General features: G+C 41.2%; 1 protein-coding gene across 6 annotated transcripts in view; it reads left to right on the top strand.

Annotated features, from left to right (window-relative positions):
- Window positions 1-20105, top strand: part of KIF1B (kinesin family member 1B) — a 142869-nt gene that overhangs the window by 95280 nt on the left and 27484 nt on the right. For 4 of the 6 annotated variants that reach the window (XM_035019821.1, XM_035019819.1, XM_035019822.1 and 1 more), the window contains 10 exons: window positions 2603-2696; window positions 3758-3906; window positions 5730-5908; window positions 6457-6594; window positions 7785-8033; window positions 13218-13336; window positions 14243-14328; window positions 14665-14794; window positions 14985-15147; window positions 18658-18748. In XM_035019821.1, the coding sequence (XP_034875712.1) occupies window positions 2603-2696; window positions 3758-3906; window positions 5730-5908; window positions 6457-6594; window positions 7785-8033; window positions 13218-13336; window positions 14243-14328; window positions 14665-14794; window positions 14985-15147; window positions 18658-18748 (1398 nt within the window). The remainder of the gene's footprint in view (window positions 1-2602; window positions 2697-3757; window positions 3907-5729; window positions 5909-6456; window positions 6595-7784; window positions 8034-13217; window positions 13337-14242; window positions 14329-14664; window positions 14795-14984; window positions 15148-18657; window positions 18749-20105) is intronic. The other 2 variants (XM_035019823.1, XM_035019824.1) reach the window with 1 other exon arrangement.

Genomic DNA, 20105 nt, shown 5'->3' with positions numbered 1-20105 from the left:
TTGTCCTGTTATCAGTGATGTTAAAGGTTATAAATTTAATGTGACATTTCCCAGCCCTTTCTCTGTCTTATTAACGGGTATCTAGGGTGGCACTTGGGATTGTGTGACTATTCTGTTCTCCATCCACCTTTCACTCAGTTGTTTTGGCATTTATTAATGATTCTTGCCTGATTCAGCCATTACATCTGGGGCTGCAATGTAGTTTTTCTAATTGCCATTCCTCTGCATTTATTTATTAGCTGGCTTTTGCGGGGGAGCGAAGAAGGGCTTCTCCTTTTTTCCCCCTCTTCTTTTAGTAACACTGTGGACTCCTGGAGTCATTTTAATACCCAATGTGCTATATCGTGTTTCTGTTATTACTCTTATTTACTGGCTACTGGGATTCTGTGCCCTTTGGAAATGGCCCCATCAATGTTTGAGCACTTCTGTGCTTTCTTGTACAAGATATTCTGAGCTCACCTTGTGCTTTCCTTGCTTCAGACCTGGAATCGGTTGTTTTCCTAAAGAGCCCTGGTTCCTTTTAGTGGGGAATAGTATTTAGAAACCAAGATCTGGGTGCTGGGTATACTTAGAAAATAAACTTTTTATTTATTTTTAAGATTTTTATTTGAGAGAGAGAGCATGAGAGCATGAACGGAGGGAGGGGCAGTGGGAGAGGGACAAGCAGATTCCCCACTGAGTGCAGAGCCCAACTTGGGGCTGGATCTCAGAAGCCCAAGATCATGACCTGAACCGAAGTCAGATGCCTACCCGACTGAGCCACCCAGGTGCCCCCACAAATAAACTTTTTAAAACACAGCCTGTCACTTTGATAGTGTGTGTTACCAATGAAGAAGACTTCCACATGCATTTTTAAATGGTTCATCATTTGGTTCTTCCTTCGGTCCTGTGTGGGAGACAGGTCAGGAACTAAACTGTTCATTTTAAAGATGACAAAAATGAAGTGTAGAGAAGATTTAACTTTCCCAGAATTATAAGACTAGTAAGAGCAGGTGCCAGGAGCAGAACTTTCACCTGCAAATTTAATTTTTTTTTTTTGCCACAGTACATAGTCTCCTAAAAAGTGTATTTCGATATCGACTGAAGCTGTGTCTCTGGCTCCTGCTCAGTGCCAGCTCCTCTAAAGAGAGAAAGTTCCCCTGTGAGACTCAGTGGTAAATGATGAGCCTTGAGAATATCTGCGTCCCTCTTAGCATCGCCACTGGGAGCTCCTTTCGTAATAGTTTGCTAGGAGGCTCTCAGTGGTCCTTTGTAATGAGAAGAATATTTGACTTACGACTTGGGGCGAGCTCTGTTCGAAAACAATACATGGCCACACCGAATCCCTCTGTCTCAGGACAGCCTATAAGTGGGTCACCCCAAGGAAGCAGGAAACCCAGGCAGTGTATCTTAAAATACAATGCTTATGCTATGATTTGGTATTTTATTATGTGAAGGTCTCTGTTCTTAACCTTACTTGATTTATTTTCAATAACACAAGCTTTAAACATTAACACTCCAAGGAATCTTTTTAAATATTTTTTCCTTAATCTCTCCCCACCATGAAATTTTAATACCTCAGATATATAGTGCATCTGTTTATATACTGTATGTATATTTGTGCTTTATGCATCAAAAGAGTAAGATTTTTTGTATCCTTCAAGAACCATTTTTTTTGCCCTCTTCAAGGTGATACCACCCTCACTGAGAATGCGTGGAGTGAGTAGATGGAGAAATGAAGGATACATCTGATTTGTATTATAATACAGTAATAATTTTATATATATATATAATACAGTAATACATTTTGTATTATAATAGTGTATTTTAAAATGTCTTTCTTGAATAACTAAATACAATTTATAGATTATTTCAGCCCTAATACACTGTGATCTTTTGGTTACCTGAAGGCTGCATCTTGCATCCTACAGCTGCAAAAATACTAATATTTCATCCACAGAGAGTTCAGAGTCCACGGTTCTCATTCAAACAGCTAGATAATCAGAACTGTTGGTGATACTGGTGAATTTTCCAGTATTGTTTTTTTCTAGAACTCCTTGATGTGTGAAGGCACTACTTAAATACTACTATTAAGGGGCGCCTGGGTGGCTCAGTCCTTAAGCGTCTGCCTTCGGCTCAGGTCTGATCCCAGGGTCCTGGGATCGAGCCCCGCCTTGGGCTCCCTGCTCCGCGGGAAGGCTGCTTCTCCCTCTCCCACTCCCCCTGCTTGTGTTCCCTCTCTCGCTGTGTCTCTCTCTGTCAAATAAATAAATAAAATCTTAAAAAAAAAATACTATTAAATAAATTTAAGGGATACACGTGTTTTTCCCCTCAAGAGTCCCCCCTGTCTGGACCTCAACCCAAAATAAAGAACCCTTGAGTCTGAGGGAGTAGAAAGAGACTGCAGTTCGCTTTCTTCAGCATTTTCCCCTTACAGACTGTCTTGTGTGCTTTGTGGGTTTTTCCTACGTATTTCTCTGTATGTCTTTTTATTGTTGTTTCCTGCCTTTGTCTTCTCTTTTATCTTTTGCTTTCTGTGCTTTCCCCAACACTGCTCTCATTCCTCCTCCCCTCCATCCACTTCCTCCCTCTCCTACATGTCCTCTCCTCTCTTTTCATCCAGGACTACGAGAGTAAGTTGCAGGCCTTGCAGAAGCAGGTTGAGACCCGCTCCCTCGCTGCAGAGACGACAGAAGAGGAGGAAGAGGAGGAAGAAGGTGAAATCTGGAAATGGAAACTTCCCTCTCTATAGCTTTTGGATCTGTACTATAAGATTAGCCCTTCATCTATGATCAAAGCTGGATTTGATCATAGTTGGCCCTACCATTTATTGATATTTTACCGAGAGAGTTTAAAGGTGATTCAAAAGATTCTCGATGCTGAGAACACAGACTGTGCTCTCTGAGGTGGGAGCGGAGCTGATTGTGTTCCTTAGAACACAAGATTTCTTAGCTCGGTCCTTATAGAAATCTCTTGGGCAGTTTACATATATAGTCTCAAATTACTATACATGTGAAGCTTGTGTATATGTTGCAGATAAATACAGAGCTTAATCTTTATTAAGATAACTCTTTGATTTGCTGATCTATGGTTTATGCCCAGGATTACCCAGAGAGGACTTTGGAATATATTAATGTATATTAAAGCCATTTCTGGCAGATTTCTAATCCTATTGCTTAGTCATGCCTACCTGCCTTAAGTTTTTCAGAATTTCTTAGCTGAATCAGGGCCTTAATTGTTTGTTATTACCTTATAATACAGTATGAACATTCATCACATTTTGTTTCTCCACCCAACCTCCCAGTAACCTCAAGGCTTCAGATTAGCTTTGGAGAATCTCTAATTTATGTACTAAATTCTTTAATTTTTTAATATCGAAGTAAAATATGACCTTTTTATTTCTTGTACTAGCAAGAAAAATAGATATTATATGAAGTACAATATACCAGAGGGTTCTTCTTTATTATAAGCCATGTATTAGATGTATATGTTTCTTTTTTTTTTTTTAGATGTATATGTTTCTTAAAAAGGAAGAAAAGTCTATTTCTTTCATGCACTATTTTAAATAGGATTTTTTTAGGTTTTCTAAAATGTACATACTACCGTCATAATATCAACAGAATTTAGTAAGCTTTACTGAAAAGCAGAAAACAAAAGCAGCTGAATGGAGAAATATGGAAAAATACTTTAACTTGATAAGAGAGATGAGGTAGAGGAGAGATGTAATTTCTATGTAGTTATGAGATCACCATTTGTTATGCTTCATTTGCTCTTTCAGCTCCCTGGACACAACATGAATTTGAGCTGGCCCAGTGGGCCTTCCGGAAGTGGAAGTCTCACCAGTTTACTTCATTAAGGGATTTACTCTGGGGCAATGCTGTTTACCTGAAGGAGGCCAACGCCATCAGCGTTGAACTGAAGAAGAAGGTATGAAGGGCGGGAGGCCATGGGTCATCTGGACGTGCAGATGACCCTCAGGGGGCTCATGGCTCTCATCTTGAACTAGCCTTTCCCTTGGGTGAACTCAGCTGCCGTTTGCTGTGAAACAGGGTTATATATGCCTTTATTTACCGTATGTGCCTAGACCACAGTAGGTACTCATTAAATATTTATTACACTACATTTTTTTTTTAAAGATTTTATCTATTTATTTGTCAGAGAGAGAGAGAGAGCTCCCAAGCAGGGGGAGTGGCAGAGGGAGAGGGAGAAGCAGGTTCCCCGCTGAGCAGGGAGCCCGATACAGGACTCGATCCCAGGACCCTGGAATCCTGACCCGAGCCCAAGGCAGATGTTTAACCAACTGAGCCACCCAGGCATCCCAATTACACGACATTTTTAAAATAACTTGTTTTCTATCTTATTTACAAATGAGAAGACTGTATTCTGACAAGAGCTAAGGAAACTTTTTTTTTTTTAAGATTTTATTATTTGAGAAACGGGGTGAGCAAGAGAGAGAGCACGTGAGCAGAGGCAGAGGGAGAGGGAAAAGCAGGCTTCCCTGCCAAGCCTGATGTGGGACTTGATCCCAGGACTCTGGGATCATTACCTGAGCCGAAGGCAGACGCCCAACCCACTGAGCCACTCAGGCGCCCTAAGACCTAGGGAAACATATTAATAGGAGAATGCTATTCTTGGGTTTCTGAAAATCTCAATTTTCTTTTAGTTTTCAACCATTACATTTGCACCTATAAGTCCTAAGTGCCCTTCTTGCTCTAGGGCCTGGGAGGTAGGTATGTGCAGCGGACGGGCCCTCTGCGCTCAAGACAGCCAGCCAGGCTCCAATTCCAGCACGCCTTGTGTGTTGACCCTAATGGCCCTGTGCCTATATTCCCTCGTTCCCTCAAGATGGACTTTGCAGCGGCCCCTGCCACCTAGGGTTCTATGAGGCATGAAAGAAGGAGTAGATGTAAAGAGCTGAAATAGCTCTTGGACTTGGTAAAAGGCAATAAATGTTACTGATTTTCCTTATTACCAGAACGTCACACCACATCTTAGATTGATTCTTCTGTATGTCCCACTGTTGAATGGTCTAGAGGCTACTAGGATGACAGCGGGGAACAGTATCACATGGCAGGAAAGAGCAGACTGCTCAACCTTGGGGAGATTCATTCTCTTCCCTATATTCTAGTTCTGTAAAACAGGGTAAGATATCTTCTTCATTCAATCTCGGCATCCCATTTCATTTTGTAAGTGTTTACCCCTCTCTTCAAGTAGGTGAAATACAGGCAGGGGACTATGTCTTTTCTTTTTGCTGCTGTACCTAGCATTTACTTAATATTTGTAGGTGAAGATATAGGGTGGTAGCAAGAAATAAATGACAGGGTGCACACAAAGCACTTACCATGTAGTAAACACTTTTAAGAGTAGCACCTGTGATTCTTGAATTTAGGATGGAAAACTGACTGTGACGTTTCTGCACCCACCTCAGTGAGAGGCTAGAGATGTCCTCGTGGGTCCAAGTTTTGTTCTCTGGTGTAAATTCCATCAACCAAAACATGTACTGAGATTTTAGTTTGTGTAAAAACACTGCGCCAGGCTAGAACAAAGTCTGTAGCTTAATTTGAAATTAGGATTATTCTACAGCTAGTATACAAGTGGCCATTTTTCCCCCAGTTAATCACAAACTGTTTGTTGAGCACATACTACATGTTTGATCCCTTTCCCATGGGGCATGATTATATAGCCTTGTTTCTGAAGTTGACTTGCTGAAAACATAAAGGCCATTTGAACGGTTTATTCTTTCCACATAGGTGCAGTTTCAGTTTGTTCTGCTGACGGACACATTGTACTCCCCTTTGCCTCCGGAATTACTTCCCACTGAGATGGAAAAAACTCATGAAGACAGGCCTTTCCCTCGTACTGTGGTGGCGGTAGAAGTCCAGGATCTGAAGAACGGAGCGACACATTATTGGTCTTTGGAGAAACTCAGGTATGAAAACATTCCTCATAAAACCAGTTGTTTTATTTAGGAAATAATAATGAATTGCTCAGGGGGGCTCCCTCAAACTCTCTGCCTTGTGATGTCACTGTTGCTTCCTTTTCTGTGGTGCTAAATGCTGTTGCTCACTGGTAGCTAGTTCTGTCTTGGGTCTAGTAATTATTCATCTTTTCTGTTCTGGATCTGATGATCGGTAATAAACAGGAAAGTTATAATGTGGTTTCCTTTGTCTTTAACATGGTGAGGTATTTTCTACTGTTTCAGTATATTTGAGATGTCATATACCATTGAACTACATTTCTCTTATGATTCAGTAGAGGTTAGGTGGCCTTTTTTCCTTTTGGTGGCTTGTCTCTAGACTCAGACACTTTGGATACTAAGTGTTTTGAGTTCCTGTACTTTTGACCTTCATCCTTTTTTAATATCATTAAATGGTGGGAGCAGCTTTTTTGTTTTTAATCTTGGATGGAAGATAATTCCAAAGTGAAATTTTAATGCAATCTCATGATATTAACCCAGTGCACTTTATGTTTATGCAGGCAGAGGCTGGATTTGATGCGAGAGATGTATGACAGGGCAGGTGAGGTGGCCTCGGGCGCCCAGGATGAAAGCGAAGCCACTGTGACTGGCAGTGATCCGTTTTATGACCGGTTCCATTGGTTCAAACTGGTAGGAAGGTACGTGATGATTTCATCAATGTCTTCTTTTTAAATAGTGAATGATTTTGTTTAAAACCTCAGCAGATACTACAGAAAGTTCTGTAAAGAAAAAGTGTGCAAAAATGCTCCACGTGTAATCTCATCCACTCAGACGCAGCCAGTGTGTCACCTGGTGTGCTTCCCTTTGTTTTATTCAGTGTGCGCACTTAAGTCTCATCTTCCATCCAGAGTAATTGACAGCCTTTCCTGCCTCTTACAGTTGAAGAGGATAAATTTAAAAGAAAAAGAAAGCCTATGTCTGTATGTTGCACAGTTTAAAATCATAGTATGACTTAGAGCTTACCAGCTTGCAACCTCTCCTTGATCCAGTGTCTCCTCTTTTTTTTTAAGGCAATTTAATCTCACATTAGTCTTTGCCAAGGGTGAGCCAAGTGCATATCTTGGCCATATGCCTGAGCCTCCTTTGTGTATACATGAATCCCAACATGTAATGAAAACAAGTAGTGCCCCTGTGAATCCATACTGAGTCCAAGTTCTTAGAGGTTTAGAATTTAAAAAGCAGAGACATGTAAGTTTTGAGCTTAATGATTTCGGGATTTGAATTGTTTTTCAATTGCAAAATTTTTCTGACCATTTTTAAAGGAACTAGGAAGAAAGGAGGAGCTGAAGTCACAGTATTTTGTAGAAATGAAGTTAAATCTGTTCCATTTCACTCTGGTAGTGGAGTGTTTCTAAAGAGTTGAATTGGCCAAACACATCTTATCCAAGCAAGGCACGTACTTGCTTTGCCATATACCATTCCATCCATTTTGTTTTCTGCTCCGAGATGACATGGGAACTGGAATAAACTGGAATAAAGATCACCTTTTTTATTTCACCAAATGTTGAGTGGCTCCTTTGAGGCCTGGCTGCTGATCTTTTGTGTGAACTGGAAAATATAAACATTTTTACAGCACACTATTTACCTGGGATCTGGATCTTCTACTCATGTATTTCCTTTGCTTTTCTTATTCTAAGAACCAGTCCTTATTTCCTTTCACCTGAACCAGATGTTTTATGCTCATTTTATCCTTTTGCTTTTCCACTTGCTTTTATTGTGTTGATTCCCCAGTGGGTTCTGTCCTGTTGACACATATAGCTTCCTGTTTAACCAACTATTCCTCTCTCCTTCCTTGGCTGTGTCCCTTGGCGTCTTCCCTGGTGTCTAGCTCCCCCATTTTCCACGGCTGTGTGAATGAGCGCCTTGCTGACCGCACACCCTCCCCCACTTTTTCCACGGCCGATTCCGACATCACTGAGCTGGCTGACGAGCAGCAAGATGAAATGGAGGATTTTGATGATGAGGCGTTCGTGGATGACACCGGCTCTGACGCAGGGACGGAGGAGGGATCAGATCTCTTCAGTGACGGGCATGACCCGTTTTACGACCGATCCCCATGGTTCATTTTAGTGGGAAGGTTGGTGAGGTGATTGTGAGAAGGGCAAAAAGGGACCAGCTCTTGCTTTAAAGAGGCTCCTTGTGCAATTTTGGATGATCTTACCTTAGCAGATTCAGTTTGTGACATGCTGATCTGGCGAGGGAGAGCCCTCAGGCAGTGTTTGTGAGGTACGCACTCTGCTTGGCATGGCGTACGGCAATGTGTGAAGGCTCTACGCAGAGGACCCCTGTCTTAAACCGCCCAATATTTTCCCTCTGAAGGAGAAAATCCCAGAGGAGAAAGTAATTAAAGCTAAGAGTCTAATGTTACAAGGTCAAAGAATGTTACTATGTTCTGATGCTTCCTTTTTGTAGGAATGTGAGTGAAGAAGCATATGGGGATGACATGAGAAGGAGAGCAGAGCAAGGCCAAGGTTAGACTAAAGGATGTGTAACACCAGCAGGAATCAAGAGGACAAAAGTGGAATCAGGAGTAGTGTTAGGTTACTTAAAAATAAAATCTTAATAAGTAAGTAAGTAAGTAAATAAATAAAAAGGGGATGCCTGGCTGGCTCACTCAATAGAGTGTGTGACTCTTGATCTCTGAGTTGTGAGTTTGAGCCCCAAGTTGGGTGTAGAGATTACTTAAAAAATAAGTAAATATAAAGGAGTAGTGTTAGGTTTATTTTTTACTTAGTTTGAGTCAGAAAAAGAATCCGGAACATGAAGTTACCTTTTGTCTGAAATGGATGTCTTTCTTTGGCCAGTTTCACTAAGCCTATCTGTAGATCTTTGGCTTCTGCCAAAATTTTACCTATAGGTTTTATAATGATGAATCTCATAAAATTATCTATTGACACCATCAACAGTGGATATTTGTTTAGCACCACATGAAACTGCTTTGTGTGTTAAGTTTGGTTTTCCAAACAGGCCTTGTCTTTGACTCCATCTGTCAGTGATGCAGAGCTCTCACGCGCATGCTCCTTGGACTGGGGTCTTTGTCTACACCCAGTCTTCATGCCGAAGTAATTTTATTACAAATTCAACAGTGCAGCACATGCTGCATTAACAAAAAGTGTGTCCAGGTTTTAAGGTATGCAATTGGATCTTAATAGTGCATTAGGACCACATATTGCTGAGTCCTTTAAAAAGAGGGAATCATGCCAGTGTTAAACAGATAAACACCAGTTCTCTAAAAATTAAGGCGTGGCAAGTATCCTGACCCGGTAGGGAGGTAAGGTTCTAGCACTGAGCTCATGGTGTGACGTTGGTCACCTGGCAAGAATTAAATAACTACGGTAGCATATGATCACTGTGGTGGAAAGAGGGAAAGGCAAGATCTCTGATAGACATGAAAGCCTCAATTATGACCATGGGTTGTAATTTAATATTAGACAGTCTCAGGGTTTTATGATACCGGAGGGACATCTATTCAGTTTTTCCATGAATAAACATTAAGGGATTGTGCAGCCATGAATATTGTTTTCTGTTGGTGTATTGCCAGGAACAGATGCTTAGAATTTCGGAGAAGCTGATTTATATTAAAACTGAGAACAGTAGTTCTATGTACAAATAATGGGACCATAGTGCTTTTTCTTATTTTATGGCTGTGTATTCTAAAACGGTTGGAAGTTAGAACCAAGTTTCTGTTCATAAACTGCTTGGTCCTGGTGCCAGTTGCGCAGCTTCTAATGCTGCTCGTCTGTGTTATCACCATTGCACAGGGAGGACTATGTAGCTTCATCTTACATGGCACATCGGGAAGAACACTGACCCTAAGAGATGTCTGAGGCCTAACGTCCGCTCAGCTGAAACTGAGGCCTGTCAGGTTCTCAAGTATAAATGAGGAGTTAGGTAGGAAAGCAGAGAGCCTTAAAGATCTTTTTTATCTGTCAGATTCTGTCATCCACACTAGCAAAGTGAATATCCTGGTTAAGAGTTCTCCAAAGCATTTGTATTTTGAGTCATTTGTATGGAGAACTTACGTCAGAATCCCACTTAATATGGACATTCACTGGCTTAAGATACATGCATTATTTTCTCTCTTGTTTTATTCATTTTAATCATATCAGATTAAGTGTAGGTATAAAGCAATCAGCTCTGCTTTGATTTTCAAGTAATTTCCATATGTTCGGCTTCCCAGGTTCCAAAACTTAACTTTAACTTGCGAGGAAGAGGTTAGTGGAGGAGGTGAAATCATGGCCATCAGTAAAATGAAGGATAGCTCTTTACTTTTCGCCCTTGACTACATTTCTCATCTACAATCAAAACTGATAACTATGCAACATCACCCAGATATTAGTGGTCATTGTATGTGTAAGAGAAGTGACTTCTTTCCTGTTTTTGTGATTTCACAGGATTGGATTTCCCATATTGGCACATAATTGCAAATACAATTCACTTGTAAAATTTTCCAGTTTCTTGTGAAATTCCATTTGTAGGTTTTGTTTCTTGGCCTTGGCTGCCTCTGGTGAATTTTTATATGAAAATGAAAAGAGCTTGTCCCTTTAGCTATTCTCTTATGGCATGCTGGGATGTTATGAACCATCCATCATAATTTGGGATGAAATGTAAAATATTTAAGCTAGTCTTCTGGGTTAAAAGGGGGCAAAAGATGGTTATCCTGACATCTAAGTCTGAACCGACATTGTGTTCTTTAACTAGAACCATAATTAGGCTGATTTGTCTTATCTTTATGTTGACCAAATTTGTTTCCCTTTTGATGTAACTTCACAGAACTTATGCTAATATACCCTTTACATCTTCCCCTCTCTCATTCCTGTTCTCCTTCAGTCTGCTAGGTCAAAGTATAAGGACTCTCAAGAATGCAGAGTATTTATAAAAATTCCAGCTTAAAAAATTTCAGAGGAGAACTTCTACGGCATTGACTTTGGGCTAAGGCTGTCTTCTGATAACAGGACAGGGAGAGCTGGCTAGTGACCGTGCAGTTGCATAGCCGGAGAATCACAGAAGACTCTTTTCTAAGACGGGAAATACACAAGAATACTTTCTGTCCTTTCACCTTTGGAATAACCATTGCCATAGGTGGAAAGGAGATTCTTGTCTTTAATGTGTGCTCAAACAGTACTTTGTTGTAATGCGTGTGTGAACATGATACGCAATGCCTTCAAGTGGGAAGCTTTTTGAAAATTAGAAACAGGCATTCCTGGTGTAAGTATAAAAACAACTATACAAATTAAGTATAGTTAGGAACCTAAACATGTTCTCTATAGTTAATATCCATCTTGAGTATATCTTAGAAAAATCAACCTAGTATATAAAGTTGGATGGCTTTGCTTCTCTACCTCTGTTGTAACCCATTTTTCTGGAAAATGTTCCACTTCTACTTAAAGATAGAGGACAAATCATTTTCTGTTCACGTATGTACATACATGCTCAATCATATTGATTGAATGTTGAGTGTATTTACTCAATAAATATGCCAGACCCTCTGTAGACAGTGGCAAGCAAAATCAGACATGATTCCTGCTCTCCCGGGTTTGCAGTCTGGTGGGTGAGACAGACAAATTAAACAGTCACATAAATGAAAATCATAACAATGATGGAATCATGTATGTTACTGAGATCACTTAACACTGGGGGATCCTGTCATGAGAGTGTTCAGAATAAGACCTGCAGATATGAAATCAGAGGCGTGAGGGTGGGTAGTAGAGTTCAGGGAGGACTCCACGCAGGGGACAAGTATGTGCGGTGACTCTGTAATGGTGAGGCATTGAAAGTGAGCACGTGTGGCTGGAATACCATTAAGAGACAAAGGTGGTCTGTATGGTGCTGACTTGGGAAGTGAAGCAGTCTGTTTGGTACTGTATGCCAAATTCTTAGTCTTTAAACTCTGTCACAGTAGCTGATTTTTGAGAGTCTTGTTTGTAATCCTTTTTGGAAGACTTTTCATTTTTTAATTTTTATGCAACAAAGCTTTAACCCTCTGTTTCTTAGCATTTCCTTCCCTACCTTTGGAGCAGACTGAAAGGGAAGTAGACTTCATTTGATCTGATTCAGTGTTTTACTTACAGTTATTTTTGTTATGCTTTTCATTCACATTTCATTTATGTTCTTAAAGTTTTATTAACATGTTTTTCTGTGGTGTATTTTGTCTGTTTTCAGTATTTTTTTCATTACTTTGAGTTGAAATCCCACAAATCCACTCCATCTTCCCATTTCTCTTTGTTCTAATGTAGATTCAGAACAGGAAAAGAAGCAGACAGGCATATGTGTCACGTTCAGTTATGTTTGATTTCTTGGTGCAAATGTTTACTCTTTGTCTTGCCTTGTGTTCAAAGATCAGCATATACCCAGTGGGAAGACAAGAGTAACAGTCGGAACTAGATTCTGTATCACATCCACTAATTGGAATGAACATACCTAAGCTTTGTGATGACCTTTTTATTGTTAAAAAAAAAAAAAAAAGATACAAAATAATGAAAGAAGTAAAAAGAGTACAAATGTGATGGGAGTCTGCTAGTTTGTTTGAAATAGACGATATTAGGTCTATAACTTCCCTTTTGTGTTTCCATTTCTGAGTTAAGTTTTGGACTCCAGGAACAAAAGAAGTCCTTTAGGGATGAGCTATCTTTTTCTTCCTGGATATTTGTCTCCGTGTCCAGCCAGAGTCTCCTATAAGCTTGTTACTCAGAAACTTCTGGCTACAAAACCTCTCTGCTCGTATGTGTCAGTCACTTGCCTGAAAATAATAGTCATTTCCTAGAGCATTTCCATAATGCTGTGACTTGAAATCTATTTTAGAGTTATTAACTGTATTTCAGGCACATCTCCTGCCTTTTTTGTCTCCTGATTTCTGTTTTATCTCTTGGCAGAAATAAAACGCCATTATGTTAAAAGGTTAAGTTCTTTAGTGGGTTCCCTTTTCTCCACCCTTAGCAGTATCCATAGGACAGTCATCTTGAAAGTCTATTTCCAATTGTTACTCTTCTATCTACACTAGTCATTTTGTTTTTTAACTGGTTATTTTTATAGAGAGTAATTTGGTGTAAGTTGGTCTTTGTCGACTGCTTTACCAAGCATTTGCATTTCTTTCTGTATTGTCTCTGCCAAAAAAGCAACAGGAAGCAGTCTGGTAGTGCAGAACAGAAAGGTGGCCTTAAGACAGGGCCCAGAAACCCTGAAGGTATTCTCTGGAAATCTGAAAGCCAGCTTCTCTGTCTGCAGGGTGCTCAGATGTTTGTCTCCCGGTTTCTGTCTCTAGGGCATTTGTTTACCTGAGCAACCTGCTGTATCCTGTGCCCCTGATTCATAGGGTGGCCATTGTCAGTGAGAAAGGTGAAGTGCGGGGATTTCTACGTGTGGCTGTGCAGGCCATTGCAGGTAGGTGACCCTCTTCCGGGTGAGAGCTTTGGATTCTTTGCCTAGGGACAAAGCAGGCCAGTTCTTTTGCATGATGGCTTGTCTGTCGTGGAGAAAGCTTTTATTGCTTCCTTTTAGTTATTATTCCCCAGTATCATAAATAGATTCTGTTTAGTCTGGGCCACAGCTATTTTGGAGTAATGGGATGAAGGGATTTCCTTTAACATAAAGAACAACTCTTACGGAAGTCTTTTATAAAACTGCTTCAGAAGTAACAAAAGATATTCAGGACTTTTTCTTGCTTAATTTTCTCTCATGGAACTTGTACCAGACATTTCTGTCCTTTACTGTTTTGTTGTTTATGGATCAAGATTCTGATATTTTACACTTCTCCATGATCCAGCCTACATTCTGAGGAAAGAATGTGGCCATTTCCTGTAATTTTTCTCTTTTAATTTCCAAATGCCATACGGTATGGAGTGACCTCTCAGCTGTTCCCTGTGGAAATCTGTGGCACGATCACCAGGGTTGAGTTTATGGAAGTTTGTGCAAGTACAGTCGAGTACCTTCAAATATTTGTTGGGTGGTATTGAGCATCATCTTGCCAAGTGAGGATCAGTGTTTCTAGGTATACATTTGAACAATAGCAAGAATAAAACCAATTTTTTATTAACTAGTCTCATTTGAGCTAAGCAGGTTGGTAAATATACCTGAGTAGAGTTGGGAGCAGCCCCTGTGACTTTGCTGCTTCTGGCTTTTCCTTTCTGAAGCAAAAGATTGTTCTTTAGCATCTCCTTTTACTAAAGTCCTCGAACCGGAACACTCCGCTACTTTCCTGTTTATCTCATAATCCAACAAGAGCCATTCATCTGGGCCATATGTAGTCTCATTTGATCCTTCTCTTTTTTGTTGTTGTTTTCTACTTAGCGGATGAAGAAGCTCCTGATTATGGTTCCGGAATTCGACAATCAGGAACAGCTAAAATATCTTTTGATAACGAGTACTTTAATCAGGTGAGAAGCCTTACAGGGAGAGAAAAACTCATAGAAGGAGAAAGTAGAAGACAGGTTTATAAGGAGGACGTTCACTAGGAAACAATTCTTCTACCTAGAACTACAAAAGACAGATAACTATGGGCTCGTTCCATAGAACACAGGGCATGTCTAACAATTACAGAGGTAAAGGTCCTTACTTATATTTTATTGTATTGCCTTTTCTCAGGCAGCTCTTAATCCACATAATTTTCCAGTCACTGTTGCTTGTTGGGCAAATAGACATTAAGTAAGGAGATTGAGGGAAATAAGCTGTTGTGCTACTTGATCATCTACCTGTTCCTGCCTTGTTTTCAGAATGACTTTTCTTCAGTTGCAATGACTCGTTCTGGTCTATCCTTGGAGGAACTGAGGATTGTGGAAGGACAGGGTCAGAGTTCTGAGGTCATCACTCCTCCAGAAGAAATCAATCGAATGAATGACTTAGGTACGTAGACAGAGTTTACTGTGACTGGGGGGACTGGGGACATTCTCAAAGAGGGCAAAATATTGACCACCGTCAAGGGAGATAGTTGCTTTCATCAACTAGGAATGGAAAGAATGCCCTCCTCTCTCCTCTTTGAAAGGTGTTCTGTGCCATATTTGAACCATATGTGTGTTCATTTGACCCTCTTTAGATTTGAAGTCAGGCACTTTGCTGGATGGTAAGATGGTCATGGAAGGGTTTTCTGAAGAGATCGGCAGCCACCTGAAACTGGGCAGTGCCTTCACTTTCCGAGTAACTGTGCTACAGGCCAGTGGGATCCTCCCCGAGTATGCAGATATCTTCTGTCAGTTCAAGTAAGCCCACCTCTGCCTGCCTACCTAGCTGTTGACCCAGGTGACATCCTTTGTGCACCACCCAGTGCTTTACTTATCATACGTGAGGTGTTAACACTCTCAAGAGGGAAACTACTACCAGTTTCCGAAATAAAACAGCTTTCTTCACTCCAGGGGGGAATAAGAACCAGAAACCTAAAATGGTATGAAATAGAATTTGCTGTGGGGAGGAGTGTGACCATGTATCCTGCTAAGAGGTTTATATGGGGAGTAATTTGGTGTAAGTTGGTCTTTGTCAACTGCTTTACCAAGCATTTGCATTTCTTTCTGTACTGTCTCTGCCGAAAAAGCAACAGGAAGCAGTCTGGTATTGCCATTTTGACCACACAGATATTTCAGGAGTATCTTCTGTATCTGGACACTGTGGCCTGTCCTCCTCTGCTGGAAATATAGGATCGGATGTAGATAAGCCTGTTTATTCATCTTTTTAATGCTCTTCATGGGGAAATATCTTACTAATAAACAAGTCTGAAGGCCATGAATTATCCAGCTACCAATTGTGCCTGTTCAATACTTGGGGGGGGGGGGGAAACAAATAAATTAGAGTAAAATTCCACGTCAACTGAAGAATAGTATGTAGAAAAGATATGACAGGTTTCATTCCTTAGCCACTTACAAGCTCTTTCTATCCTATAACCCTCTGGAACTCTGGAGTTTTTCTTCTCATGACCCCCCCCTTGGAAAACACTTTTATTGACAGTCTTAAGTTTTAATACCTCCAGACATCAGTGGATCTCTTTAGTACTTATGAAGGGCCACAGTACAAGAGAGTGCTGTCTCACGAGCCTCCTTCCTGAAGTCTGCAGTTGGCCCCTGGCGCCACCAGGAGGTTGCTCTAGAGTTCTGCCATCCCTCTCAGAATGTGCCTCTCTGCCTTCTAGGGGTCCTAATACAGTTGACAAAGCACTGCCTTTATGGAGATTTTAGCCAAGTCCCGAATCAAATGTGATTACTGCATAGTAAGCCAATAATATAATTTGCTATGACTCACAGTTGTTGTTGAAGTATTATCTATCCAGTGTTGATTTTGCCCATTCAGTGTGTTTTCACTAGCAGCCCTAAGTTAACGTTGGGGGATGGAGTTGGCTAGATGATCCAGTTGCTTTGAGCTTTCATTATTATACCAGTTAGGCAACTGAAATATTTTTTTAAAGATTTTATTTATTTGAGAGAGAGGGAATGAGCAGGGGGGAGGGGCAGAGGGAAGGGGAGAAGCAGACTCCCCACTGAGCAGGGAACCTAACGTGGGGCTCAATCCCAGGACCCCGAGATCATTACCTGAGCTGAAGGCTTAACCGACTGAGCCACCCAGGCGCCCTGCAACTGAAATATTTTATGGAAAAGACCTACTTGGTTAACTGGCATGTGAAATGCCAGTAATGTTACGTTGATCTTTTGTCCTAAAATCTCCAGCAAGAGAGCAGCATCTCCACCTGGTGTCAGCTGTGGAGAAGACGGAATGTTGAGGGCGCCTGGGTGGCTCAGTCGTTAAGAGTCTGCCTTCGGCTCAGGTCATGATCCCAGGATTCTGGGATCGAGTCCCACATCGGGCTCCCTGCTCGGCGGGAAGCCTGCTTCTCCCTTTCCCACTCCCCCTGCTTGTGTTCCCTCTCTCGCTGTGTCTCTGTCAAATAAATAAATAAAATCTTTAAAAAAAAAAAAAAAAGACGGAATGTTGACTCATATTGAAAGAAGGGCCAGATTCTTCTTGAGCTTTTACAAACTCTCATCTGGCCTGTGTAGAGAAGACGCAGCTGTCGGGCAGTATGAATGATTTCATGCATCACCATTGTGGAACCCCAGGATATTTGTACCTGCTCTAAGCAGAGCATTGGAGGAGTGTAGATCACAAATCAAGTAATGCCCCCGGCATAAACAGCTTACGGTCTGGAGAGGAAAAAAAAGAGTAAGAAATAACAAGAAGGAGAGGGGCACCTGGGTGGCTCAGTCGGTTGAACGTCGGCCTTCAGCTTGGGTCGTGCTCTCTCATGAGCTCTCTCCCTCTCTCAAATAAATAAAATCTTGAAGAAAAAAAAAAAGAATAAAAAGGAGGGGGGCGGGGGGTAAGAAGAATGAGAGGAAAGAAAGCAAATAGAAGGTACGTGTAGTACAGACTGCTTCGGTGCTCATACAGGTGGCATCTGGGATGGGGAATGTGGGACAAGAGCACTCCACTGTCCTCAGACTCAGTGAACTGATTTGGAAGACAGGGAGTTCATAATCCTGGTTTCTCTACCCTATGCAAAGTATTCCCTTTTTCCCCCTTTTCTCTTGTGGGGTGTGGGATGTCCTTCTGATGGATATTTCTGTCTGGGAGTAAATCTTTGTATTCAGTATTCTTTAATTTTCTACTTCTGTTTATTTCAGACTAATAGGGAGAGAGAAGTAAAAACTCACTATCTGTGAGAATAAATAAACATAGTCTGTTGCCTCACAAGTATCTCAGAAGTATCTTCTATATCTGGAGAACTATAGGAGATACTCGCTGTCTTTCGGGGAGACAGGCATATAAATACATTATCATAAAGTGAAACCATTGCGGGGCGCCTGGGTGGCTCAGTTGGTTAAGCGACTGCCTTCAGCTCAGGTCATGATCTCAGGGTCCTGGGATTGAGCCCCGCATCGGGCTCCCTGCTCGGCGGGAAGCCTGCTTCTCTCTTTCCTACTCCCCCTGCTTGTGTTCCCTCTCTCGCTGTGTCTCTCTCTGTCAAATAAATAAATAAAATCTTTAAAAAAAAAAAAAGGAGTGAAACCATTGCTATTGAAGAGAAATGGGTCCCTGGTGCTGTGGGAAGACACAACTGTTTGGGTGAGTTAGGGAAGACTTCCTGGAAGAGGTGACATTTAAATCTAATCTTTGCAGGTCATCAGAGACTCTCCTAGGCAAGAACACTAACAGGCTTTCATACTACCTTATGGAAGCTTGAATCTGCCAGATCTTTTCTGCACAAAATGATTTCATAATTTTTATTCTCAGTAAAAAATGTTCCTACAAAGAAACAGGAATTCACTGAATTCACTCTTGATGCTCTCTGAGATACTCTTGCATATGTGTCCACATAGCTAAGTGGTCAGGGTCAGTTATCTTTCAGTCATTTTTGAAATAAAATCTAAAATGCTGTTTGAGTGATAATGGAAAATGTATTATTACAAGGAACTACAAATTACTTGGTTCAGTTAAAGACTGTGCTTAAGTAGGCTGCTTCTTTCCAAGTCAGGTTCTTTTTTTTTTTTTTTAAGCGGGGTGGTCGGAGGGGACAGAAGGAGAGAAAGAGAGACTCTTAAGCAGGCTCCCTGCCCAGCTCAGGCCTCTGTCTCACGACCCCGAGATCATGACCTGAGCTGAAATCAAGAGTCAGACGTTTTAACTGACTAAGCCACCCAAGCACCCCTCCAAGTCAGGTTCTTAAAACATAGATCTTGATGAAATTGTGTAATGCGAAGTTCATGTGTCTTATTTTTTTAATTAAGCTTTTTGCATCGCCATGACGAAGCATTCTCCACTGAACCCCTCAAAAACAACGGCAGAGGAAGTCCTCTGGGCTTTTATCACGTGCAGAATGTAAGTGACATGGACGTTTTTGCCAAACGCATTGCAGGTCTGGGGGCTGTCTGAGAGGCCAGTGTTAGGCAGTCATCCTGTGTGGGTGGCCTTTGGCTTTCTCAGCCCTGGAAGGAGGATTATCCAAGCTGCTTTGTGGTGAAAATAGACAATGGAGGGAGTGGCCAGAGCGGTGAGGTAATCCTCAGTGGACTGAGTGGCCAGCCTTCTCGGAGTTACAGTGGGCCCCATGAGTGTGTGGGGGTTGGGCTGCCAATAAAATGTTCCATCAGTTTGAATGCAGTGAGTTGGTTTTAGTGTTTCCATCCTAGAAAAATAAGTGCATTTAATATGAGTTTTGTTAAAGTTAATGTATTGTCCTTTAAACTATAAGATACTTAGATTGCTCAGTTGTAGAAAAAATTAAAATGATCTTTTGTAGCTAAATTAAGATTCAGTCTCTTTTCCTTGCAGCTGATAGTATGATGAATCCATGACTGCCCCTTAGAGCTCTCATTTGTGGAATAAGACAACTGGCCTTCCGTCTCTTCTAGGAAGGGTCACCCAAACTCTGTTCAAAGTCATCATCCTCATCACAATAGCTAACATTCTTTGAGAGCTTATTTCGTGTCAGTCACTGTTCCAAATGCCTTTTTTGTGTCTTCATTCATTTACTCCTTACCTTTATAGTATAGACCCTCATAACCCCCATATGACAGCTGAGATAACAGGCACAGAACAGTTAAAGTCACTCACCAGGGGGACAGAGTTAGGAAGAGGCGGAGATGGGGTTTAAGCCCAGAGCAATGTGGCTCTGGTATCCAGGATCTTCACCATGACATGAAACACTCTAATTCTCTTGCTAACCATATCCACTATCTAAAGTGCAGGCAGAAAGGACAACACTGAAAATGGAACAGCAAACACAAAACTTTTCTTTTTTAGGTTTAATTGCATGAATATAAGCATGCACGTATCTGATAAATACTCACTGGGATAATGTGCACAAGGACTGTGCCTGACATGTCTGGGGAGTAAGGATGAATCACAGAGGATCATGCCCCCGAAGAGCTTAGGGGAAATAAAATGAATATTTAAACAGCAGTAGCACACGATCCAGAAAGGTATTCCTTAAATGCAAAGGGAGTAGAAAGAAGGGAAGGTTATTTCCATTAATGGAAATTTCCATTAATTTAAGTTATGTTGGGTGGAGAAAGGTGGGGAACTTCCTGAAGCATATAGTGTAATAAGAAAAGGTGGGTCAAACTTGGTATTGTACCTGGTGCCTGGTCAACAGTCATGTTTTTCTCACTGTTGTTACTATTAAATGGGGGCCTTGAAGTATGGAAATGACTTAGAAGTACAGAGACGGGGGCAG

Source organism: Mirounga leonina, unplaced genomic scaffold (assembly GCF_011800145.1).
Source record: "Mirounga leonina isolate KUSES-001 unplaced genomic scaffold, KU_Mleo_1.0 Mir_173, whole genome shotgun sequence".
Taxonomy (NCBI): Eukaryota; Metazoa; Chordata; class Mammalia; order Carnivora; family Phocidae; genus Mirounga; species Mirounga leonina.
Note: the sequence above shows the minus strand (reverse complement) of the source record. Positions and strands in the feature narration are given on the sequence as shown.